Source organism: Amblyomma americanum, chromosome 3 (genome assembly GCF_052857255.1).
Source record: "Amblyomma americanum isolate KBUSLIRL-KWMA chromosome 3, ASM5285725v1, whole genome shotgun sequence".
NCBI classification, from domain to species: domain Eukaryota; kingdom Metazoa; phylum Arthropoda; class Arachnida; order Ixodida; family Ixodidae; genus Amblyomma; species Amblyomma americanum.
In genome coordinates this window covers 82,510,921-82,538,281 of record NC_135499.1, presented here as the reverse complement: position 1 = coordinate 82,538,281, position 27,361 = coordinate 82,510,921, and the positions used below count along the sequence as shown (strand labels likewise).

Sequence of the window (27,361 nt, the reverse complement as noted above, 5' to 3'; positions counted from 1 at the left end):
GCACTTAAGGAGATCGTATTTTTCGTCAACGCGAGCATAGGTTAAAAGATATATGTGAATAAAGCGACAATGTGGGGAGCTGAGACTGGATTGAGAATTGTAGGCAGATATTTTTGGGAGTCACTCTAGCTGCTCTAAAGCGTATGCATCGAAACCGGCGAGTATAACGCCGTGGTCTTGTCTCTGACAAACCTGCTAGCATAATCGCAGCATTTCATGAGCATGCTCGCGGTTCCCGCATTTCCCACCGTTTCTGTAAACGCGGGTCCTGCGCGCGCTCTTACTGAAGAGGTTGTTGCTAACTGTACAAATTGCTGACTGCAGTCGTTTCGCACGTTCGGCTGAGGTGCAAGTGAACGTGCCACTCGCGTAGTGTTTGACGTCACTTTCTGAGCACCGGCTCGGAGGCATTGCGGCCCCAATCTATCGCTCAATCATAAACATAAACCCTATGGGGCCGATGCCATCCAGCCCGCTTAAAAAAAAAATAGTAACGATCAGTCATTGAAACCAAAACCGAAAAAAGGTTAGTTTAACGTTCGTAGGCGAATAGCGCGTAGTAATGCATGTATAGCAATATCTGAAGCATCATTGAAAAGAATAAAACATTCAACCGAAATGCAGTATCCGCACTCCAGTAAGATCAAAGATTTCTGCATTGTGATATATGTGTAATAAAGTTTTAAATAGTGTCGTCTGTTGTTGTTGTCTGCTACGGTCTACTAAATAACTGTGCGAAGTAGTTTGTAGAGATAGCTGTTTTTGCATTCAGTACTTACATTATTAAGAATTTTAGTCCTCTTTAATGCTTACATTTCGGCAAGACTGTCAATAGCGGTTTGTAGTCTTATGTACCGTGGCCTATTCTCGAAACGCGTCGGCCAACACTGTAACAGGCAGGTCACCGTGTCCTCCTCCTCGTGCAGACTTCTGCCGGCGCAGCTGTGATTCCGCCCTAGGTGTTCGTTGGGAGCCCGTGAAATCGCGGACACACACACACACACACCCTGCCATGGATAAGGTCAAGCCCGTGGTGAAGGCCTCCGACGAGGAAGAGGACCTGGTGGACCCCTTGGACACGGTCAAGGAGAAGTGTCGAGCGGAAGGCAAGTGCTCCGCGTACGGCGACAAGCTGCAGGAATGCAATGACCGCGTCAACAGTCGGTCACAGACGCTCGAGACGTGCACGGAGGAGCTGTTCGACTTCCTTCACTGCGTCGACCACTGTGCCGCCAAGGAAATCTTCAAGCACCTCAAGTAGAGCACCTCTTGCATCCTCTCCCGTTTCATTGGGGGTAGGTATCGCACCTAGGCCTACGCTCTTTCCTCTTTAAGTGCCCTCTCTGGTCGCCCTTACGCGCGGTTCATTCATACAGGAGTCCCCCCTGCGCAGTGCATTGTCTGCGTTTGTGTACTACTTTCCATTCACCGCTGCGAAACTAGTCTTTGGAAAATGTTAGCGCTGGAAATCCGGAGGCCTGCCGCTGACGAGTAGACGCATTTAGGAAATGAGGATGTGAGGGTATAGATCGCCAACTTGTTTGAAGAACCATTTAGTCGTCCTCACGCTCGCAGTTTTGGTCTTGTTGGGTGCTTCAGAGAGAAAGTAAAGCATTTATTTGGAGACCCAAGCTTGGACTGCTGGGTGCTCCGCAAACAATGCATCGGAGAGTATTGATGGGGGGAATTGGTATGTGATTTGCATTGAATGTTAGACAACGTGGACAAATAGCGAAGAAGCTACAGCTGTGGTTTCATTCAGCAAAGCAGTACCCAGCTAACAGTGCTGAGCATGTGCAAATGACTGTGAAAAAACATGAGAGAAGCGTGACTTTTAACAGCATTTTAGGCGTGTGCTCCCAGTTGCAATTTTTTTTGTACTGCCATTTGCACATGCTCTCTAATGTTTGCTGGGTCGTTCTTCCTTGAATTGAACCACAGTTTCAAGTCTAGCATTGAGCCTGTGCAGTTTTTCTATTTCTTTTTTTTTTTTTTGCCTGGTGCTCAGTTTCAGTCAATTTAATAATGGTTAGTCGTATTGAATCTCTCAGTGTCCGTTGACTTTGCTGTCATTCAAAGACTGTAACCAGAATTTGCTCATCTTCATGCTGTAGTTTTCTGGCAGTTTGCCACGGCAAATAGTACATGCGCTTCTCAGTTTCCATAAAGCTACCAAGTTGGCAACGCAGCCTAAATTGGTGGCCAGCATGGACTACAGATATGAAGATAAAAGATCCAACAGGAAAGCTACACAGTGGATCTCATGTCTTCCCATCGCCTTCTTCGAGTAGTGGGCAACCACGCATGTAGTGGACCACTCACTTCATGTAGATTGTTTTCATGTGATGTCACGAGCCCCATGTTTGGGTGCAGCAGAGACTAGGCAGGAAACGGTCCTTTGTCTTAGTGGCGTGGGGAGTGGCCTCCTTAGCACTAGGAACCTCGCACCATCTCTGCTACTTCCTACAATCACTACCATTCCCCACTCTGCACCTCGTGCCTGAACAACAGAACAGGAACAAAGGGTCATCTCCCCTTTCCTGCTTAGCCTCTGCCACATTGCCATAAAAAGTGACCAGTTGGCAATAAGCGGATTAGGAAAATCGCCTGGCTTTCGCTACAACCCAAAGATGGCGGACACTATGGCGTCGATCTGAACTATGTATTTCATTTTCATGAATCCCAACTCAGTCCTCCAGGCCGTGCATTTTCTCATTTTTAAGGGAGCATTTAGCCATTGCTGCTGGTGATACCTCTGAGGAGAAACCAGCTGAAAATGGCCTTGCTTATTTATTTTTGAAAGCAGTATGCACTGCACGAGGGCACTACTTCTTGTTGTTGCTTGGCTGCCTTTCATAAATAAGGGAAGATAGCAGTAATGCATACCAAAGACATGGATATAGGGAGAAGACAGGATCGGTGCTAACTTTCAACAAAGTTCTGTTAGGCAGAAATCATACATGTGCTCCTGTACCCATGGGCAGCCTCTGATCAGAAGACGCATCATAAGTCTCTTGGTTACCGAAACAGATCTGATATAAAATACCTCACTTCCACTCAGAACCACTGGCATATAACTAGTACAGTCATTTTCTCTCTTCTTAATCAGCCGCCGCGGTGGCTGAGTGGTTACGGCGCTCGGCTGCCAGCTCGAAAAACGCGGGTTCAATCCCGGCCGCGGCGGTCGAATTTCGATGGAGGTGAAATTCTAGAGGCCCATGTACTGTGCGATGTCAGTGCACGTTGAAGAACCCCAGGTGGTCAAAATTTCCTGAGCCCTTCACTACGGCATCTCTCACAGCCTGAGTCGCTTTGGGACGTTAAACCCCCATAAACCAAACCAAACCTCTCTTCTTAACCAAACGCTTCAATAAGTTCACATGCACTATTTATTATGACACTTCGGCAACACTCTGCATTCAGACAGACAGTGGGCAAGTAGGTGTGCACCTTCTATGCTTTTTAACAAAAGCTTGTGCTTGCCCAGGCACTCATGGAAGGAGTAGGGACAAGAATTTTTGGGTGCGTGTTCTTTGGAATGATGCCCATGACATCAGTAAACATGGATTGCCACTTGAAATTTTCTAAAGCCTAGTAAATAATTTTTACGAGGTATCCAAAAATGTTCTTGCGGTTTTTGCATGACATTGAAGTCGTAGTGATCTGTGATTTGGAAATTGTTGCCCATGTACCAAAAGAATGGTGAGGGTGTGTGCAGGAACATTGCCTGTCACAAATACATGCATGTTGCACCCTCACAGTAGTCGCAGCTATGGCAGTGGCAAATAGAAATTAAGTTCTTCCGTGGATGTAGAACACGTCTTCCAGTGTGAGTCACAGGGTCCCATGGTGACAACTACTGATGAGCATGCTTGGGAGGCATCTATGTAAAACTTCTTGCTTGCTTCGTGAGTTTGTTCATGCTACAGAAAAAATTAGTGCCGGCATGAACAAATACAAGAGAATGACACGGACAAGCACTTATCAGCGGCAAAGGCCGCCGTGGTGGCTGAGTGGTTATGGCGCTCGGCTGCCGGTCCGAAAGATGCGAGTTCGATCCCGGCCGCGGCGGTCGAATTTCGATGGAGGCGAAATTCTAGAGGCCCGTGTGCTGTTCGATGTCAGTGCACATAAAAGAACCCCAGGTGGTCGAAATTTCCGGAGCCCTTCACTACGGCTTCCCTCATAGCCTGAGTCACTTTGGGACGTTAAACCCCCATAAACCAAACCATACCAAACTTATCGGCAGCAATAAAAATTAATCGGGAACCGTTTGTCTGTGTCACTCTCTTTGCATTAATTTGTGTTGGCGATTCTTTCTGTCACGCGAAGGGTGTCATACAAAACCCACTTTTCATCTTTGGTAAGCACTTTACCAGTGACGAACAGGCTATCATCACTCCTTGTTACTTGATAGCCTCTGACAGCGTTGGAGGTTATTTGCATATCAGTGTTCATTTTTTCCAACACGACTTAAGAGGTATGAAGTTTCTTGGTTACCTTGTAATTTAATAATTTGTCATGTTATTTCAGTCTTGATTTCAGCAGCCATTATATCAGAGGCTAGTTGAGACGCTGTTGAGATGACTTGAGGCATACAAAAACTGCAGTGTAACACCTGTTGTTCATTTGGAACAGCAGAGTAAAGTGAGAAAACAAATTATGACAGTGGGCAGGGGACACCAGAGAACACACTGCTCAAAGAGTGCGCCAGTGCCTTTTTGCTTGCTGTGTGACTAAACTCTGGCTGCGGTGGTTCACAGAGAGCACATAAGTCCCCTCTGGAAGAACTTGGTTGCTAATCTCATTGAGCAGCCGCCTTGGTGGCTCAGTGGTTATGGTGCTCGACTGCTGACCCGAAAGACGCGGGTTCGATCCTGGCCGCGGCGATAGAATTTCGATGGAGGTGAAATTCTAGAGACCCATGAACCGTGTAATGTCAGCGTACGTTAAAGAACCACAGGTGGCCGAAATCTCCGGAGACCTTCGCTATGGCCAACCAACCAGTCAATCAACCAACTAACCAGTCTCATAGCCTGAGTCAGCTTGGGGGCGTTAAACCCTCAAAAACCAATCCAATCTCTCATTGAGCGAAATGTGTCTCTAAAGCAGCAGTGACAAGAGTAGCTTTTGGAAACAGCTGTACTGGTGGACGGAAACTAAGCGTCTTCTTTTTGATCTCAAAGCTTGTACAGTATTGTTCATGCTTATTGTGAAGGTTTTTAAAACTTTTCCATCCGTAACTGCTCGCTCATTTGCAGTGAAACGGTGCACAGAGCTTCCGTATTGTGGCAGCATTTGCTTCATAGCAAGTTTGACAACAGTACTTACCTGGCTCAGCCATGCATGATGCAAACACGTAAGTGTTTGCACTAAAATAGACCAGCTGAAAAGCCGCCAGTGACGGGTTGCCTCCAACAGAAGACCCACGCCCCTTTCAGTGCTTGCCTCGGCGTCTTTTGCATCGTGGTGCTTTTTCTGCAGGCAACAGATGGCACCACCAGCTCCCTTCGATTAATGAAAACCTGACGTTGGCGGCTTTCGTTTTTTCAGGCTCGGTGCAGGTGATTATGGCTTTGCTTCACGTGCGCCTGAACTAGGCGAGTACTGTTGTCAAACTTAACTATGAAGACAAAAGTTACCGCAATGCCCAAGCTCTGTGCACAGTTTCATCTCAAACAAGCTAATGGTTGAGGCAGGAAGAGTTTAGAAGTCTACACGATAAAGATGCACAGTACTGCAGGTACACTGCGGCAAAGATTGTACCTTTAGGCGTACTTGGTGTGCTGAGGCTTAAAAGGACACTGAGGAGAAATTAAAGTTGGCTTGTATCTATAGAATACCAGCTCCTGAACACAAAAACCCCATCTTTTACTGAGAACAAAGCCCTTCTAAGGTAGGAAAGAGCTCGAACTAAAATACAGGTATCGCCGCCACAGGCCAAACTCGCAAGTAGAAGCGTGATGTCAAAATAAGCACAAAAAAAACACCACTAATCTCCGAAACTAACAAACGTGCATGAAGGTTACGCATTTAATTGATATTGAAGTATATGAATTTTGTTTTGAAACCGCAACTGCACTTTTATCACATGGGGAAGACAAAAAAAAACAGCCTGAACGTTGGAAGCCAAGGAATCCTGTAATTGGCAGCACAACAGGTGGCCAGCTGAGTTTCGGTATATTTTGGGGTGCCTCATAGCTATGTGCTTGCGCATTCACGTGGTTTCGTTTCTGACACACCTCGATTTACAAGGGCGGAGTAGCAGAGGAACTCCATGTCCCTCTCTCAGTGTTTCTCGACAAAGTTCATGCAAAGGCACGCGCCTGCGACAAGGAAAACAAGTGTGCATATGTAATTTTTGACATGCGTCCATGTTAACAAACGCACCAAGACACTGGGCTGCATAACTAGATCTGCTAGGACTATTATAACACAATCTAAATATGCCTGCACCTACCAGTCTCTACACATCAGTCGTGACGGTGGCTAAGCGGTGATAGCGATGCTGCGCACTCCTCGGCGCTCATACTGTCTTGCCAGACCGGCCACCTCAGCCCACAAAAGCATCGCACGCTGTGTGGGATTGACGTCACTGAAATGCAGGCAGAAGTTCTTTGAGAGAACTTTGTTGCTAAAAATCAGGAACAGCACCCATCATAATGTTGGCACAAAACGTAAATGAACCGACTATGGCTGATAGAGGCCTTCAACGTCCGGCCGGTGGTAGTTTTGATTTCGGCTGCTGCTAGGTGGCAGCGCAGCGCTCACTGCCTGCAATCACAGAGTCCACGTTTCCACCAGTTTGCGGCATTTTTCTCCTATTTCATGAGTGTAGAGTCCGAAGTTTGAATTAGAACGGGCGGAAAAATGTTTGCGGCTTCGAATCCAAATCTCTTAGCAATAAATGCACCTTTCGCTGCCGGACAAGCGGCAACAAAGCCATGAAATACCGAACTATGGGCTTTTACTAACAAGCAAAAAATTTTTACCGTTGTCCTCTGTGTTCCTTTAACAGTTTGTAGGTCTGCAAGCTGGCGGGTTTTTTCAGTGCCTTGGGCCAGTTTACCATTGTCATTTGTAAACTGGCACCTCTTGGATAACTGAGTGCTGATTTAGCATTTTTAGGGTAGGCAGTACCGGAAGGAGCCTTGTTTTTTTACATTATTAGCTGATGGTGGGCCAGCTTATGCCAACCACAATCATGTTACCAGCAGGGTGTTGCATGCTCACACAGACGACGGCAAAGATGTGTATGAGAAGGTGGGCAACAAAACGAAGTTGGGGCACTCTTTTAAGCCACCTCGATAACATCTCTGCTGACGTGGTGAGTAGACTGATCTTTAATGACCTGTCCTAAACACAGCTTTGGCGAAGAACTTTGTGGCAGTCATCGTGACCAGTGCTTGTCAGCGCAGGCATTGGCAGTGAGAAGAACTTGAGGTATGTGTCATGCAGCAAATTAGAAGCAGCACTGACAAAAGGATCCTGAAGCGCAATCCCATGAAACCGCAAAAAAAGTGACACCTCAAAGCATCCTGAGGTATGTGCTCGTGAGAACACATCTCCTAGGTACTGATGGCAAGCTAATCAACAACGTGCTATGTTGTGGCATCAGTTTATCAATAACCCATCTGATTTCGCATGTTCCATTCATGACACACTTACTTTTACCGCGCCCTGAACACCACTGTTCAATACAACTCAGCCAGGTATGAGGCGAAGGCGAGCCACAATAGTGGCTATCAGGCATTCAAGTACATATTTAGTGGGTTCAACGTCAAGGCACAGCTTTGTATGTTCGATCTTCGATAGACACTCAAGGATGCTGCGCATATCAGTGGGAGCAGAATGCTTAACTGCTTTGACTGTCGGTAAGGTCATAGTGAGGTAGGGTTAGGCACCTAGCTAGCCCTGAAATTCACAGCATGTTTGATGCTTGCCTAGCATATCTGTTATTGTTTTTTAGAGTTGTATGCCCTGTCAAGTGCTTAAATTCACCTGCAAAGAGTGCTCTTTGAAATCCAGAGTGGCACCTTGGGCTGCATGGCACTAAAAGGCAAATAAATGGTTGCTTGTACAGTGAAATCTTGTTAAGGCATGCCTTGTGAGACCTAAAATGGCCTAAATATATCCACCAGCTTGGTAAAAGGCGGAGCCTGAAGTGTTCATGGAAGGAAGGCAAACGCGGAAGCTTTTATTCAGATAGGACCACAGGAATCAATCAATTATGCCTCAGCCTCACTGCTTCTAGTGCAACCGCATAGCACTTAAACAGAGTCCCACCTGCTTTATGAGCCCCCTATTTTTGGCTAGCATGCAGAGCACGTCTAGCGCACATGCAGTTTCTCCATCAGTAGGCAGTAGGGCCCAGGCTGTCTTCAGCTTCCATGTTGGCGTCGCTCGCATTGGGTGGCGTTTCGCCAGTGAAAGAGGCTTCAATATTACTATCTGACCACACTGGAGAAGTCTCAACTGCGCTACCTGTGCAAGACATGCAGAGTGACTGTTTCCACTGCGCTTTCTCAGTGCATAATTTCTGCGAAGAGCTCTGCACAGGTGTCACCATCTTAATTTTTTTTTTTTTTTGCGCTACCTGTGCAAGACATGCAGAGTGACTGTTTCCACTGCACTTTCTCAGTGCATAATTTCTGCGAAGAGCTCTGCACAGGTGTCACCATCGGTGATGGTCACCAGTTGGAGCTTCGCCCCAACGTGAGACATGCTGCGCCCTGACAGTGACTGCTGGAGAGAGATGTCACTAGGAAGCACTAGACGTGGGAAGGGCACAATCCATGCGAATGCCAACAATGCGGTAGCACAACTAGGTGGCGCCGAATCACAGCCGTGCAGTGATGGCGGTCTGCCTGCAACGCGGCAATGCTAGCTGCCGCACAGTGGTCAAAACGAAATTTTGCTCGAGCCAGCCTAAACTGTGGAGCCACCGGGCTGCGGAGAAGCCGGGTCACATGACAGTGATAAGCAATAGCTCTTGCAATGGGTACACGTGTGTAGCTCGGACCGTGACCCCTTAGACAATAGTGCCTCTGATTAGGGTGGTGGCAGGTACAGTGACTTTAGTGGCAGGGTTATGCTGACGCACCCAGATTCGAAAGGAGTGTATGCTCTCTCTCTCTCTGGGCGTGTGAGCAGCTGCAAGCATGCTCGTCACATGCTGGTGACGTTTCCTTCCTGCGCACAGCTTAGTTCCTGGCTGCTTTATGAGAGATGACTTTAGCCTCGTATGTGATGATAGGTACACTAACCAAGACATTCAGGACAAGCCACTGCTCTGTAAGTGAGCACCAAGTCCATGAATTTTAATGGAAGGTGAGTCAGGGATTTCATGTGACTGCATCCTAAGTGGAACTCCCACTTGAGCTAGTACTCCGTAAAGAGGTTTTACTGTAGTATAGAGAAGGGAGCACATGACAACTTTAACCATGTGAAAAATGAGTGAGTTGAACATGACCTTCAGCAGGTAGATTGTTTTGCACAGTAAAATGTATCTTTTTTTTTTTCTGCAGTGACTGAAGCAGTTTATTTATTGTTGTAAAGTATTGCAAGCCAATACAAGTTTCTAGCTTATCCAGAATCCATGCAACAAACACTGACATCACTGAAGTATCCCCTGTGTCGCTTATACTTCACAACATTAGTTGCGTGCATTGCTAATTTCTTGTGGTTCTTTGCATATTCGTATTTATACAGAAAGCAAATATAGAATTATCTGTAGTATTGTAACAGCTGCAGTGAACTTCTGTGTGTTTTAATCTTTTGTGCCTCTGAAGTTACTGCTCGCAAGCCACACATTCAGTCAGCAATGTGTGCTCTGAAAATCCACTCCAGCCTGAGCGCACTCTTAAACAAGTCATTCTAGCTGTGGAGTGGGGCTGTGCTCAAGTACGCTCTCAGAGGCTGGTGCTTCCTGCAAGTTGCTTTCAATTGTGGCCTTTACAGGGTACTGTGCTTTTGCTGAGGGACGTTGTTAACCTGTTTTGTTTGGAGAGGAATGCTTCGGCCACACGTCATTACCCCCTGCATGAGCTGAGCATTATGTGCTTTTCATTGATCAGTTATAAACTTTTCTGGGCTATTGTTGAAAAGTACAGGAGCACAAATTAAAAGAAATGCCAGGGCCATTGTTGAAAAGTACAGGAGCACAAATTAAAAGAAATGCCAGGTTACCATCAAAGGTGGTAAGAATTTCAGCACTGGCTGGATGCACGGCTCCACGTTACTGTGACATTACTGATGACAAAGGGGGTTAAGCATGCAGCCACCACTGACATGCACAGCATCTCTGAGAGGCTGTTGCACACGTACACAAAGCTAAACAGGTTGGCATTGTATTCGCTGGAATGCCACAATCATGGTTCACGCATCTTTTCGCCTGGTGAACTGAATGGCTGTGCTTGAGGAGCAGCATGAGGTCCTTGTAAACAGGCGTCACAAATTTAACACTGGAAGCAAATATAAGTACCATTGAATTGACACCTGAATGTACTAATAGAGCCATCATGGTTTGCTTGTCATCAGGGAGAGGTAGCCTTGTTCTCACGGTAACATACACAGGGTGGTGTTGCCAACATCAAGGTATAGTTAGATGATTTCATTTCAGGATCATTTTGTTGACAGTGCTCCTGATCAGCTTCATGGGCACGCATGCGTTCGCAGAAACGGCCACAGCAATAGTGTCGAAGTTCACCATCAGAGTAAAACTTGGGACAGGCCATCAAAGGTTGATCTACTCTGCTCACCAGCCCAGTTAATATTTAGGTGACATAGGGGTGACCTGTCTTTGTGTGCACATGCAGTGTGCAACGTGTTGGTGGCCATGGGATTGTGAACACAAAAGGCAACTATTTGAGCATGGTGATCGTAATGTGGCCCACCGTCTCACTAGCATGCAGTGCTGGTCCTTGGTCCTTGGTCCTGGTGCTTGGTCCTTGCAAGAGTGCATGTGAAGTCTGAATACAGGAGAGATGGGTTCACATGGCAGGCCCCGGAAATACCATCATGTATACTCCATTTCATATCTAATGTGCAACACTGCTAATGCAAGTATGCCTATTTGTGCTAGCTATATTCGTACCCAGAAGGTAGTTTGCCATCTAAGCAAAAAGACAAAAAGACTTGCAGCTCGCATAGTACTGTAGAATCTTGATGATACGGTCACAGTTGATGCAAATTTCAGGAGATAGGTATTTGTAAAATTCAGCAGTTGTGGAGGACATTGTGTACAATGCCTAGAATTAGAGGTTCTGAATGTTCTTCCACACCGCGTTAGAATATACGAACACGCGAGCTGTACCGCATTCTCAAGCACTAAACGCTGCCCATATATTGCTGATATCCGTGGCCACCAGATGCAAGGTATGCCACCTGCACCTGTGTGGCGTTGCGTTAGCCAGTCAAGTAGTGCGTACCACGCGCAGTAAGCAGTGGCACACGGCTGTAAATAAATCCTGTCAACCATAAACATATCTGCGTGAATGCATTTCCTGTGCTTCTGCAGATGAATTTTGTTCGTTTTGGGAGATATGAATATTTTTTTGGTCACATGAGGTTTGTATCATTGAGATTCTGCTGTGTGGCTTGAACACATGCAATGACTAGCATTTTATTTTATGCCTTACCATGTTTTTGTTGTACCCTTCATCGAGGTCTTGACAAGCGGATATGATTGTTGGACTAATTGCACTGCTTCTGCTTTGTTGCACGGTAAGACTGAAACAGAGGATAGGTCATAAGTAGCGATAGTGCGGGACGGGAGTTTGCATGGTATCAGGGTCCATTCTTTAGGAACATTCAGCTGTAAGATGGCAACTTGACTGCCGCTTTTTAACTGATGAACATTGAGTAAGAATGGCAAGCTGGGCGATTTAGTTTGACATGCTAACGGCATTGAACAGCGCGAAAAACAGGGACAAGGGAGACACAACAAGACAAGCACTGACATGCAACTGAAAGTTTATTAGGTTGAAACGTTTTTTTTTTCTTCGATCCCTTTCCACCTAATAAACTTTCAGTCTTTTGAGCTATTCAACACCGTTAGCATGTTAAACGTTCCTCTTCAATCACTGGCCTGCTAGCTTGTCATCAGTTTTTTTGTGCATGTGTGTGTGTTTGGCTTCAGTGCAGAAAAAAGTATGGCTAGCAATGACAATTGTTTATTCAATGTTGTTGTTTGTAGATGGCTCTGGAGCTCTTGAAAGGCTTTGCTTTACTTTGCTTCGGGCCATACAAGCTTGTTATTTTCTGATCCTTTTCCAGTTTCGATTCTATTTTGATTCTCTTCTTATTGCATTGCAATTCGTAGTCGCTTCTTGTAATGCAGAGAAGCAGCTGCAGTGAAGGGGTAGCTCCCCACAAGCCTCATGTTTGCACAGATAGCTCTTCGATAGGCGGTCAGTAGACATGCTTTTGTTTGATAAATTCCTCCTTCCCTCCGCAGTTCCTTTTACTGTCCCTGCATGCCTGTGCAGTAGCAGCTATCGCGCTTGATGATCAAGCTGCCACTAGCCGTGGGAGGGCCATCAATTTAGTCGAGGTGGAGCGTCATGCTCTGAATGCTGCTCTGAGGCCAGCAACACAAACATCCTGTGCATTGAACAGAGGACAAACGTTCTCAAGGCATTGCTCACTGGTGTGCTGCACGGCAAGATGCTCAAGTCTGTGCCAGCACATTTCTTACACCATAAAGCACTCATTTTGTTTTTCCCAAAACAAACACAATCATCACATACCCATGAATGGTATGTTATGCTGCTATAGTGAGGCAATACAAAAGTACATTGCCTCTGCCATGCAACCTCACATGTGGCAGCAGCTTTCAAAGCAAATGCAACAATTTCTAAAGCACAAGGTGGACCAGCTAGCTCTGATCATCTGTTTTGCTGTGGGTGCAGTCACAGTTTAATTCTTTTTCCTATTACATTCTGCGATGTTCTAAATTTGGTTTCAAGCTTTTTGTTAGCATCAAAGTTCACCCCCATAGGTCACCACAGTGACAGGATGCAACTGTTAAATGCTTTTCTTCTGAGGGATATCGGTAAGCTCATGCTTATAACTTGAGCGTGCCTTCTTGATGCATTTCTGCCCATTCTTGTCCTTTGATAGTTTCTTTTTTGTAATTTGGATTCGCAGTCACTGCTTTGCCTGTCTAGATGTGCCCTTACGACATCCACCATCCATGCAACCTATCGTAAACTTGCTGCTTGCCCAGACTGTTGTACATTAGCTGTTGTTATTTAGGTCATGATGTATATGCTTCATTTCTTCACCAAACAATAACAAAACAATATTGTCAGAAAGTCACAGGTTACAGTTTTATCCATCAATTCTTGTAGCTAGCTGTTGCTGGTGCAACCCTCAGAATGCCTATTTTAATTAAGCACACAGTGAAAAGTAGCAGAGAGATTGTGTCCCCCTGCCTTTGACACTCCTTGTGATCAGCATTCTGTCACCCCTGTGAAGGACTAATTCATTTCATTTATCCTTAATCGCATAAAAGCATAAGAGGGAAGTGGTGCAAAAAATGCAGCATAAAAAGTGCAAAACCAACGTAATTGTGTAGTTCCTGTGTCCTAGCACTCTTTGCATAGACTTTCTTCACGATCTGGGTAGTTAATTTCATCAAGAATACAGATGTTACTAGTGAATGAATTGTGTCCATAGTGTTAATAAATTGACCTGCTTGTCTCTCTTGGTGCATAGGTCTTTTTTTAAGCACTTCTTGCAGTGTTACGTGGGATTGTGCCATATGTATATTCATTGGGGTTTCATTCATCGCCTCTATAATACAGCCCTCTTTATCAGTTAATGGAATAGTTTGTCTTGAGCAAGGTTCTGAATTGATATATTTTCTCTTTACTGCTATCTCATGCATAAGCTATTTTTGCCCTCCACCTCTCAAATCTAGGCTATTACGGGACCTCTGCATCCCATGGTCTTGACATCTCACTTTGCCTGACTCGCCAACATCCTGTATGGTGTTAGGATGGATCGCTGCATAGTACAAAGTCAACTTCATTCTCAGTCCACTTCATTTTTTTTTCATTTGCAGGAGGCCTTCCTGCTCACTGAAGGGAAAAATTTTCTGACATTCACACTAATGGTGTACAGGGTTACTGGGGAATGCCTAATAGGACACCCAGTGCACCCCCATCTGGTTTAGCTCTGAGTCAGAATTTGTTCAGTGGCCCTTTCTGACTACATATATTGATGTTTGTCCACTATCAAGAGACGCATTTGTTTGAAGGAAAATTGGGCTTAAATTGCCACTCGATTCAAACTTGTGACGTCCACACTGAAACAGACGCCGTGTTCACTGTTTGGAAGTGATTGGCAGTGTAGCCTGGCCCCTGGAATCCATGCGCAAAATACTTTTCGACTCAACGCATTTGGCTTGCAAAGACGACCAGTGATGGCGGCCCCTGTATATATATTTATTTTTTACCTTTTCTAGCTTTTTAAAGCTCTGTTTTCAGCTAAAGTGACATTATTTTCATTAGAACATGCTAATCTATCGATACAAGGCAAATTCATTGTCCTCAGTGTCCCTTTAAAGGGACGCTAAAGAGAAAATTAAAACACAAACAAGGGGGTGCACTAGACTAATAGGTTACCCTTCAGTAGTGCTGCCAGCATTTTTTCTGCTTCTAAAGGTGACTACATTGCTGGGAAAATCGCAAATCAAGACCCCACTTTCTTCTCCGATTTACATTTCCACAAAACACCAGTAGTGGCACACCATTCTTATGATGCCATCCCTTTGATGAATCGAAGTGGTGAATCTCTGCCAGTTACAGAAATTTTTATATAAAAACAACTGCTTTTCCTGCAGATTACATCGGCCTAACATTTGTCAATCGGTGGTTGTGTTTGCCATGAAGTCCAATTTTTCCATAACCCTTTATACATACTAATGGAAGTGTCACCATTTAGAAAAAGAGGGTAAACAACCCTGGCAGCTTATTTATTTATTTATTTATTGTACCCTCAGGGCCCGAAGGCATTACAGAGGGGAGTGGGAATACATAAAAATTCAGCCTAAACAGCAACAACAAGGAGGGAAAACAAAAATAAACCAGGAATACATAAAAAGTGAAAACACAGGAAGGCAATAAGATTAGAATGCAGTGGGGATATATTAAAACAGTGTGTAGACAGTAAAAAGGCAATTTTTATACAGTAATAAACGACACATACTCAGAAAGAAACATTAAGGACTTTACGAAATGCATTGTTATCGGAAATACCTGCGATGTCGTGGGGAAGGTGATTCCAGCTGACACAAGTTCGGGCTATGAATGAGTCATGAAAACATTTGGTGTGACAAGATGGGATTCCAACTTTATGACGGTGATCAACACGTGCTGATATGTAACATGGTCTAGACAGTAACTTAGGATTGAGAAAGCTGTTGTGGTAAATTTTATGAAAGAGACACAATGAGGCTATTGTTCTGCGGTGGGAAAGAAGTGGTAGGGACAAACTTGATTTCATGGCGGTTACACTGCTTGTTCGGTGATAATTAGAAAGAATGAAACGGCATGCGCGGTTCTGTACAGCTTCCAAATCTGAAACAAGTGAATCGATGCCAGGGCTCCAGACAGATGCAGCATATTCTAACTTGGACCGAACCAATGTTTTATAAAGTAATAATTTTATTGAAGTAGATGAACGTGAGAAATTTCTGCGAAGGTACCCAAGCATGCGATTAGCGTTTACAAGAAACGTAAACACCCAGATATTTATAACATGACACGGTTTCGAGAGACACGTTGTTAATGTGATAAGAAGAAGGGGCATTAGAGAGACGAGAAATGCGTACATGTTTACACTTATTAATGTTTAGTTGCATGTTCCAAGTAAAACACCAGTCAAGAACCTTGTTAATATCGGATTGAAGACAAGAGACATCATTACCATCTTTAATTTCGCGGTAAATAACACAATCATCGGCAAAAAGATTAATTGAAGAAGAAATGTTAGCCGGTAAGTCATTTATATAGATGAGAAAAAGGAGGGGCCCAAGAACTGACCCCTGAGGCACGCCGGAACGGACAGGCAAAGAATGAGAGTTTATATTGTTCGCTGTTACGAATTGTGAACGGTTAGAAAGAAAGCATTGTAGCCATGCAAGGACATTAGGGTCTATGTTAAGATTGCTTAATTTAAGAAAGAGAAGCTCATGTGAAACAGTGTCAAACGCTTTCGAGAAGTCCAAAAATATGCAATCTGCCTGAGACCCGTGGTCAAGGATGCAATGAAGGTCATGTGTGAAACATATAAGCTGAGTTTCGCATGAAAAAGACTTACGAAAACCATGCTGGGCAATGCTGAAAAAGGAGTTAGATTCTAAAAAAGAGATGAGATGAGAATATATGACGTGTTCCATGATCTTGCACGGAATACTAGTGAGTGATATAGGTCTAAAGTGCCTGGCTTGTGCTTTTGAAATTGCACTTCTGAAGCATTTTATGCAAGTGGTACTTCTCATTTTCATATTTCAGCAAAACACATTACACTGCATTCTTTTCGGTGGTAGCTCCCATCAAAGTAGTGCTGCACATCAAAGTGATGAGCCAGTTGAGGGTGGCAACGAGTTCACTCGGCCAGGCACACTTACTGGATTTGAGGGTGGGTGGCGTCACTCAATCTCTTACTTCTGTGTAGTTTATGGCTTATGTTCTTGAAGATAAGTTAGAGGGGGTGCAAGTGGCTATCTGCATGCTGGAAAGCATTTACAAAGAGTAGAATGGGCAAGAAAAATAAACAAAAATAAAACTGCCCAGCCCGCACCACCTAAGGTACAGTGGGCTTAAATCATTTAAAAACAAAAACAGGTCCTAGGCCAACTAAAATTTTCTGAAGAAAGAAAAACATTGAGAAGTAACACAAGAATCGGCAAAAACATAGATTTAAAACAACCTCACTATCAGTCCGAGAGACTAGACAATTCCAAAGAAGTCGGGCCATACTGAAGTCTCATAAATGTATTTAAGTTTCCATTCTTTCTATGAAAAATTGTAAATGAAATTTGCTCTCTGATGACAATCATAGTCATCGTCAGCCTGACTATGCCCACTGCAGAGCAAAGGCCTCTCCCATATCTCTACAATTAACCCTGTTTTTAGCTAGCTGTGGCCATCGCATCCCCGCAAACTTAATCTCATCCGCCAACCTAACTTTCTGCTGCCCCCTGCTATGCTTGCCTTCTCTCCACTCCGTTACCCTTAAGGACCAGCGATTATCTTGCCTTCCCATTAAATACTGTCTGTGCCCAATTTTTTATCTGGTATAGCATCACGTGAACCTGTTTTAGTTCATACTTCTAGTGTACTATTTATTGCATTGTGTTACAAATTTTCAAATTTGATGCTTTATGCTTGCTATGCGCTGTCTTCTGTTCGCCTACGATAAGACTGGTTTGTGTTATTGTAACTGATTTGATGCTTTTGAGCTTTCTTTTTTTCCTTGTACTTTTAAATACCCCCCCCCTCCATGATAATGCTTAGTGGGTGCTGCAGGTATTTGTAATAAATCAATGAATAAAAATACAAGCTCTGTTCTTGAAAAAAAAATGACATTTGCTATCTTGGCATACTAACCTGAGTGGATTTAATATCCCTTTAATGCTCCGAGGTGGTGGCTACATCAATTTCTCATCTTCCCTTTTCCATAGAAGGCAATTTACTCTGTTGATGCTGTCTGCCTTTTCATGTACTACTTCCGTTTATTTAGCTCTTTTCAGACTAACCTGGACCGCATGCATAACCTATCCTCCTACCTTTATGCCATGTACACTCTGAATGCTCATGAAAGCATGGGTGCACTTTGTTGTTATCTCTTGGAGGTTTGAGGTTTTATTTCTTTCAGAGATGAAAGAGGGAACTGTGACAAAAGGTGGTAAAGCCTGACGAGGCCACAGTTCCCTAAAACTCTGTATACAGCAGTGCACAACAGCAGAAATTCTAAATATTAACAGTGCATAAACTTTAGAGCATAACACAGCATAAACAATATATTTTCAGCAAACGACAGTATTACAGCACAGATATTACACGTATACGCAGATGGTACATCGTAATGTCACAGTAGTCTAAAAAACGTGGCATGAAATCACTAAAGAAAAGAAACATCTGTTCATTTAGAGATGACTAAAAATTCGCTGACACGGGAAATGAAACTGCAAAAGCGGCCTTAAAACCAGACCAAAGGATGCAACACAGGAAAACAGAAAAAAAAACAGGACAGAGGCTGGACTATGAACTTTTTATTTAAAGAAAAAGCAAAAAAAAACTCAAAGATGCGTTCGCACATGACCCAAACCAGTGAAAGGGCGGACACCAAATAAAATTCAATGTTGTACTAGCATGTCATCTAGAAAAGCAGATTCTTTCAGCTGAAGATCACCAACGGCTTAGCTACACATGTCGCCTTTGTCTTAAAGACAGTACGCCCAGTTGTCACCTTTGCTGTAGACATACAACACATTTCTGCATTAAAGGGGCTCTGAAACACCTTTTCAGGAGAGCACATTGACACACTTGATCACTGCATTGTATTACCATGGAAACCTCAGCAAAATAATACATTTTTGCAGCAGCAGAGGACCCACACTCACGTGTTAAAGTTGGCGAGCCCTTTCCAGTAACTTTTCATGCTCACAACCTCCCCTGTCGCTTGCACCTGCGTATACAAGTTGAAAGATGGCTATTGGTTAGATTCTTTAAGACGCCGGGCAGCTACCATGGCCGCGGCCAATAAGCCGCGTAGCACCATACTGTCACGAAACTCCGCCCCCAGAGGTGGGGCCGACATATGAGTGCCGACCTTCCAGCATGCAAAAAGTGACGAGAGGAGGGGAAGAGGCACAATAACGCTGAAATTAAAATTTTGACTACAGATAAATCAGCTTCTACCATGCGTATTAATAAAATTCTTGCTGGACTATATTCGTGAAGCGGTGTGCTTTAACTACCCAGGCGTATTTCAGCTCTATTAGAGCCCCTTTAACAAGAAACACACATGAATGGCAACATTTGGGTTAATGGCACATGGCAGACACACGAACTACTTATTCTGTGGTGTTATTTAAGGCTAACACATGTGAGTTCTTTAAGTGTATTGTGAAAAGCTTCACTGATAGGTATAACTGATGTCTGCACATGCTTTTTAATGTACTAGATAACGATGGATAAAAAAGAAGCAAGAACAGACACAAAGTTACTTGGTTATAAAGAAGGCATATTGTCCCACAACATTGACAGTAGGCACAGTTGTAGATGGTGGACTGCCATAGAACTCACTGTTCATTTCGGGAACTTGTGCCCACAGACAGAAAAGAACATGGCAGCAGCAATAGCAGCAGGTGTACTTGACTGTCAAATGCTTGTCGCTCTGTCACACTCAGCCAGAGGTGGGCAAATACCCTCATTTTTACTTTTCCTCTATCACCCTCAATTTTGAATCCATGGCCTTTTCTCACTCTCGCACTCATTTTGAAAAGTTATCCAGCCCTCTCTCACCCTCATCCTCACTTCCGAAAATTTGCTGGCCCTCCCTCACCCTCATTAACAGTCGTTTTAAAACTCGTTATTTTTTGTAGTCTGCAACTTCTGGCAATATTACTGAGTAATAAACATACAAGACAAGCCTTCAAGGCACTATTGGACAAGAGGCTAGATGCTTATATTGTTGTGTTTGTGTGTGTGTTGTTTGAGCTAATACTTGAGACAAAGCCGAGACATTTACAAGTTGAACCCCAAGATATCACTCTGCCTTAACTTCTGGCACGCACTGCATGCATACGTGTGCCCTGCACTTATAACATTTCATTGTTATCTATATGCACTGCTCATATGAGTCAGTGCGTTGTCTGTGTACAAAAACTAATAGCATTTACCATGACAATAACAAGTGCTAAACACAGAATAGACTCAAACAAGGAGAGTTTGTAGGTCGCTTAATTACCATTACCCGATGACATTGCGATAGCATTGGTTGTTCTGAATTTCACTGCTTCTAATCTCCCGCCATTTCATGCGGTTTGCTGCATGCGCGTCTGATTACGCTTCCACGGGCACGGATGGAAGACAATGAAGATCACGCTTTCAAACTACAGCGTGAGATACTGGCAGTTTAACACGCGTGAACGCGGGTACGTGACGAAGACGACGGCATTATGACAGCTTCATAGCTTGCGAGTGTGTTCAGGCAGGATGTTAAGCTTGCTCCCTAGATTGACCATCTGAGGGAAGTGTATGAACCGACCTACTTTAAATTGGAGTGGCACTCCTTGGTGATGTGCTCAGCCTTTCCTCGCGTCTAGTACTCTGTTGCTCTTTTTGCGATGTTTCAAGGCATTTTCTAAATGCTTTGTAAATAATTTGGTTTGTGTAAATAGAATACATTTTCATTGTAATAAATGCCATGCTCAAAAACAAACCTATGGTGCTAGCGTAGTGGTCTGAATCAGCGGCCAGCGGAACTAAATTTTTAGTGCCACCGCAGGTTCGAATCCGGCTCCCCCAGCTATGAAGTTTTTTTATTTCTTTACTATCTTCCCCCAGTGCAATGCCAGCTTTCTGCTGCAGCGAGCGTCGTATGCTATCGCTTAGAATAAAACATTATTCAGGCCACTTCAAAATCAAGCAGGTTGGTAAAATGCAGCATTTGGGCTGAATAATGGTAATCACTAACTCCCAGAGTCTGGAGTGAATGATTCCTGTGGTTGCCATTTTAGTGCCCTAGCCCTTCCACTCCGCCGAAAAGCGGTTGTCTGTCTGTCCGAAACCTGCTTCTAGCATTTGGACCTCCTTGGTCACGTGACATTCTGACGTCATCACAAGCTGCCCACTGAAATTTGAGCAAATTTACTGCCCACCGTGGCAGTTCAATGTTTAGTAGCGAGGGATTCCTCAGGAACAACATGGGTCTCACAAGCCCCACCGATGGCAGCACCTGTCATAGCAGGGCAGTGGCGCGTCGCTTAACTGTTGCACCTCTGCACTGGGAGTGGAATCAGTACTCCCAGGGATCTGTGAATGTAGAGAATGACAATACAATTGTCTAATTACCCTCCAAGAAATAACTAAAGTATTGTATGCCGGCAAAAAAACTGCTCCAGGACACGACCAGATACACTACGAAATGCTTGCCCATTTTTCCCAGCCTGCCATAGAGGCACTCTTGAATTTTTTTAACAAAATATTCACAGAAGGAAAAATACCTAAGGAGTGGAAAAAAGCCATCATAGTGCCACTCCTGAAACCTGGGGAACCACCAACTTCCCCAAGTAGGTTTAGGCCGATAGCCCTCACAAGCTGCCTCGCGAAATCTTTTGAAAGTGTCCTTAATATAAAATTAACATTTGTCCTTGTATCCCGCGAACTTCTTGATGTCCATCAATGCGGTTATAAAAAGGGATACTCAACGACAGACCATTTAGTTTGCCTCGAAAATACAGTAAGAGAAGCTTTTATACACAAACAGCATTTTCTTGCCGTTTTCTTTGACATGGAGAAGGCGTAATATACAACCTGGAAGTTTGGGATCCTCCGCGACCTAGTAGGCCTAGGTATCCATGGCAGGATGTTGAACTGCCTGAATGACTTCCTTTCCGACCGCTTATTTCAAGTACACTTGGGATCAACCCTTTCCAGGAACTTCGTTCAAGAGAACGGGGTTCCTCAGGAGTGTATTTTAAGTACAACACTGTTTACTGTAAAGATGATTTCCATAAGGAAAATAATCCCAAAGTCCATGATGTACTCAGTCTATGTCGACGACCTTCAAATAGCTTGTACATCATCCAATGTAGCAACATGCGAGAGACTAACACAGCTAACAATAAACAAACTAGAGACATGGGCAGACAAAAATGGATTCCAGTTCTCCACACAGAAAACAGTGGGCGTGCTGTTCTCACTAAAACGAGGTCTACAATCCAACCCTAGCTTACATCTAAACAAACTCGAACTGCCTATAAAAAATGAAGTAAAATTTCTGGGCATTATCTTTGACAAAAAGCTGACGTTCCTACCACATATTAATGCTCGAAAAAAGAAAGCCCCCCAGTCTTTGAACATAAAGTACTCTGATAGGATGTGCCTTTTACAAATTTATTGGTCTGTTGTTCGTTCTACCTTAGACTACAGAAGTATAGATTACGGGTCAGCGAGACCTTCGTACCTGAAAAGACTAGATACAATACATAATTTAGGTTTGAGTCTTTCCTCTGGTGCTTGCTAGACGTCGCCGAAAAGTAGTCTTTATGTAGAAATCAACGAACCGTCACTTACAGATAGAACCATGCTCACCTGCTCATACATTTTAAAAATCTGTTCACTGCCCAAACACCTATGTTACCCAGTAGTCACAAAGTGCCCATCTAGAACACTGTTTAACAATAAACCGCTCGCTATCAGGCCACTCCTCCTGCTTTTTGAAGAGATGTGACAAAACCTCGGCGTACTAGATACATTACCTGACATTGCTCGGAGACGAGATCCCCGCTACCTCTTTGGTACAATTTTCCTGCAATCTGTGATCTAACTCTTACTCAGTTCCATAAAAAAACAAACTCCAAAACAACATATACTACAAGAATTCCTTGCACTCGAAGAAAAGTACAGTAGTTTTACGCAGTTTTATACAGATGGTTTAAAAACAGGCGTGTATGTAGGAAGCGCAGTGGTCCGAGGGTAGTCGGAGAAAACAGTATGACTTCCACAGTGCTCATCCATCAGAATGTTACGCAGTCTGTGTGGCCGTAGAAAAAATAGAAAACGAAAACCTCACCAACAGTATTATTTACACAGACTCCTTCAGTATACTTACAGCTCTGCAGTCTAGAAATGCAGTCACTCCGATTCTTGGTGACATCATACACAAGATAGTAACAGCGACAGCTCAAAGAAAAAACATAAAACTCTGCTGGGTTCCCAGTCATGTCGGGATAAGAGGCAACGAGAGGGCGGATTTCTGTGCTGCTAGAGCTCGTGGCAAGGAAATAAAAAAAGTAAATATACCTTTTGGGGATTGCATGAACTTAGTACAACGTAAATTAAGAGAAAAATGGCAGTCGGCATGGAACGGCAAAGTGAATAATAAAGTACACTTGGTAAAACCGGTTTTAGGTGAATTTAAATCATGTGTTCACCAGGAACGTTTTAAGGAAGTGATTTTATGCCGTCTCCGGATAGGCCACACGCACCTTACGCGCAACTTCCTGCTAACAAAGCAAGACAAACCTGTTTGCGAATGCAGGGATGATCTTACTGTTAATCACATTTTATTTTCATGTGTGAAACTTGAAACACTAAGAAAAAAGTATTTTACTCAATTTTATAATAAATGCATTCCTTTTCATCCAGCACTGCTCTTAGATGATAATGCCATTGTTAACATACCTTCCGTTTTTAGCTTTTTAAAAGAAGCAGGGGTACTTGAAAAACTGAAAATTTTGAACCACTGGTTCGCTTTATTGCATGGTACTCCTCAGTCACTTTCTCATTCCTGAGAAGAAGGCTGAGGCTTCTTATTTGATCACTTGGGAGACTCGGGATCCTTGCCAAGCCAAGGATAGCTGCTGAGGCTACCTTACCTTCTCTGTGGCTTTTACCATTAGCTACTTCCAGACTTCTTCTCTTTTTTTTTACCAGGAAGTTCAATATTTTTAGGCCATCTACACCATCAACGATTTTTCATATTCCTAAACATTCTACTGAAAACCATTTCTGTATCTTGAGCTTGGCGCATGATGACCTTAGCTGCCTATGTGCCATAAAACACAACACAACACGTTATTGCATACATTTCTGTTTCACTTTGGCTGAACTGAGTGAAACTGAAAGCTTTTCGGAGTATATGCTGCCTCATCATCATCAGCCTGACTATGCCTACTGCAGGGCAAAGGCCTCTCCCATGTCTCTACAATTTACCCTGTCCTTTGCCAGCCATGCCCAGCATCCTAAAATAAATTCTTACTGTAACATTTTCAATGTAAATTCCCTGTCAAATATAGCAGTCCATGATTCTAAACAGTGCAGTCAGGCTCTTGTCACATTCATAAAAGTCCTGAACAGTAGAGGGCTGAGGACCAAAGGTCCACTTGCAAGTGATTTCAAATGCTGGCAGTGTGAAATGAGCCACCCAGCACACCCCAAAAGCAAGCCCGTTGGGCTGTGTATTTTTTATAGAGGTTTTGGTCACCGCGTCTTATTTGTTAGGTGTCCTTGGTTGTTGTGGAAATAAAGTGATTCGGCATAATGGTTTGCAAACAAAGCGCTTGCTTTATCCTGTTAAGGCTCCTAGCATACCTCAGCACTGTAAATAAGCCCAGGGGCTAGTAAGCAGTGCCTGCTAGAGGAATAATTACTCATTAGCATTCACCTGAGCACAGTCAGACAGCTGTTACAAAAGGCTATGTAGCTTTTTTGGAAATATTGCTGGTTAACTACAGTTACATCTTGCCCGGGGCATGAACCCGGGAACACCGCCTTCTTGCCCAGAGCAGCTAGTAGTTGGCAAGGCATGGTCAAATTTATCGAGAATGTGAAGAGGGGACTTTGTTCGCACTGCACTCATGTGGATGCTAAATGAGTAAATACTCCCTTAGCTGAAATCTACTCCATTGTGGGGATGTACCTAAAGCTATTGACTCTGTTGCGTGGCTGTGCTTATGGCCAATGAAAAGTACACATCATTCTTTCATCCTTCCGCATTCCTGGCCAGTGTGCAAGTGGAGAAGTGCAGTGCTCGGGTAGTGTAGCTTGGGGCATATTAACAGGGCCTGGTCTTACTGATCAGGGCTGCCTTTTCAGGTTTTTGGTGATTTGTCATGGTGTACACACAGACAGGTGGTGGTAACTTGCGAATTGTTTTGCTGTGTGCAGTGTCCTTAAGCAGCATCACGGTCACGAAAAGCATCACTAATGAACAGTTCAATGCAGGTTTGCCTTTAATGACTCTATTGGTGCATTTGTGCACAGATTTCTTTTCAAAATTCTGCACCAGTCTTCATCTGCAGCAGGTGCACTCAGAGGGTGTAGGGTGGGTGGGTACCTTGAAGTGGTGGTTGTGCTTGTTGAGGGAGCCATCTGTGGTCATAACTGGTCAGGGTGGCTCTTCAAAGTTTGTGCACATAAATTCTGTGCTCTGGTGTGCACAGGGTAGGGGACAGGATGTGGATGTTGGTATATGTGAACTACAAATACACAGCGTTACTGGCTCTCAGGCTGGTAGTCTTATGGCTAACTTCAGCTGTGTATCAAAGCTAGCAGCAAACTGCAAATTTATCTGCAGCTTTCCCGTTTCCAGCAGTTCCAGTTGGGCATCAGTCGTTATGCATGTCGGTAGCAAGAATATAGGTGCACAGTTTCATGCCAGTATCCAGTGTGTTTCATAATTCTATCGTCACATGACAGCCACAATTTGGGTATCCGGAAAGGAATGAATTGCTTTCTTTTTCATGTGTGTGCTGTTGTTTACCATATGCTTTCTGTTGGAAGTAGCTCATTATTAGCATTCAGTTATTTGAACTGTCACCCTGAAATAATGTCATTGTGGAGCTGTAGATATGTGTATAAAACATAAATGTAGCATAGGAGGCAAATATACTTGTATGCAGATGAAGTGACACCAACCCTTTATCAGCTACAGATCACATTTTTTTATTTACATCATATCTCTAAAGCAAAGGCACACTTGTGACAGATTTAATCGAGCACAGTAGATTTCACATTGCAACCCCTTATCCTCTGCATGTACTTCTTGTAACACCCTCACTAATGTGAAACTAATGTGCACAAGTAGTGGGTGGATGCTAAAGTGTTTAAGCTTTTTCCACTCTGCATTCTGTGCTAATTTACAGCTGCTGTTAGTCGCTCCGGCAGTAGGTAGCACGGTGTCTGTACGTCATACCTTGGGCCTTCGTGCTCGCGCTTTCATGTGCATTGGTTGAATTCGATTTTGGCATCCCATGATGATTAAACTGCCAATTGTTTGTAGCTTTCCTCCCTGAGGAGCATGTGCCAGAGCAGGCTCTTAAGCATTAGTGGTGGCACGGACAAGACGTGCACAGGTATACACTGTAAATACAGGAGCACAAGTATTATACCATTCCTTTGGAAGAAACCATTGCGCTACAATTCATGGGACCAGATGGCATTATTCAGTGCCGTAGAATGGGCAGTGAAAAAATGATTTTCAAACCATTGCAGTTCCATTTCCTTTTGCAGTGGTCATGCTGCACAGAATTCATGGAGTGTTGACTGAGCATCATCTCTTTTTCCGAGCTGTGCTATGTGTAGAGATGCCACTGATTTGGCCTATGCTCACTTCATGACAATTTTTACAGCACTATCATGGGTGATGCACAATAGCATGGGTGCCTCATAAATTTTATGGTGCTCTGTTCTGACTAACTCCATGTTTCTAACAGTCATGAAGCTGTACTGTCAGTTGTGCATGGCAGGTTCCTGTTATGAACTAATAGCATTAATCCTTTATGTGGTTATGCCAAAAGCAGCCAGCACATTTGAAGGCATTTGAATTGACTGTCTTGCAGCTCCATGTTCAGGGCTGCACATTCATTTGCATCATGTCAGTGAAACTTGCTTTGGTAATGATGTCAAAAGTTTGATTGATATGCACATGCATCCTTTATACTTTTTTTATTGCAGTTTCCGAGTGATTGGGATGCTGACCATCTGAAGGCACGGCGGGAGCTGCACTGAACATCTGTGAAGAAAGAAGAAAAGAGTGTAGATAATGGATGTTTCAGTGGTGTGTAGAATAAACAGACGCTACGGCCCTGCTTCTGGAATGCAAAAAACTGGCACGCTTTGTCTGCTTTCTCATATGCAGTACTTTCAACTTTGTGGCGGGAAATCTTCAAGCGCCGACCAATCGTTAAAAAGATGACGTTTCGGCCCCGGCTTACGGGGGCCTTGTTCACAATGAACAAGGCCCCCGTAAGCCGGGGCCGAAATGTCATCATTTTAACGATTGGTCGGCGCTTGAAGATTTTCCGCCATGAACATACCCGACCAGACGGGTTTCCGTCGAACCCTGGATTTCACTTTCAACTTTAATCTGCACATTTAGAAGGGTGCACTAGAAGCGTAGCACATCTTAGCAGTACGAACAAGATCTGCTTCTTGTAGTTCATAGTGGCAGAGGTTTTCTCACTTTCAACAAATAGAAAGGGCATTCACATTTTATTTACACTCCATTTCATACATAGCAGTCAACGCTGCCAAAGCTAGCAAGCCTGTTTGCATAAGCTAAGTCTGTGCCCAAAAACTAGTTTGCCTTACAAGCAAGTGAACACAGGCATACTTCGCTG

General features: G+C 43.9%; 1 protein-coding gene across 1 annotated transcript; it reads left to right on the top strand.

The window, feature by feature from the left end:
- The first annotated feature begins 881 nt into the window (after nt 1-881).
- Nucleotides 882-26,837, top strand: LOC144124698 (cytochrome b-c1 complex subunit 6, mitochondrial-like). Its single transcript, XM_077657540.1, has 2 exons — nt 882-1,295; nt 26,697-26,837. Exon 1 carries the CDS (start codon nt 1,013-1,015, stop codon nt 1,259-1,261), a length of 249 nt encoding a protein of 82 aa, XP_077513666.1. The 5' UTR covers nt 882-1,012; the 3' UTR covers nt 1,262-1,295; nt 26,697-26,837.
- Nucleotides 26,838-27,361: the final 524 nt, after the last annotated feature.

Excerpts from the sequence above, each read along its gene's own strand:
- LOC144124698 (XM_077657540.1), top strand. The coding sequence starts at position 1,013 with ATGGATAAGGTCAAGCCCGTGGTGAAGGCCTCCGACGAGGAAGAGGAC.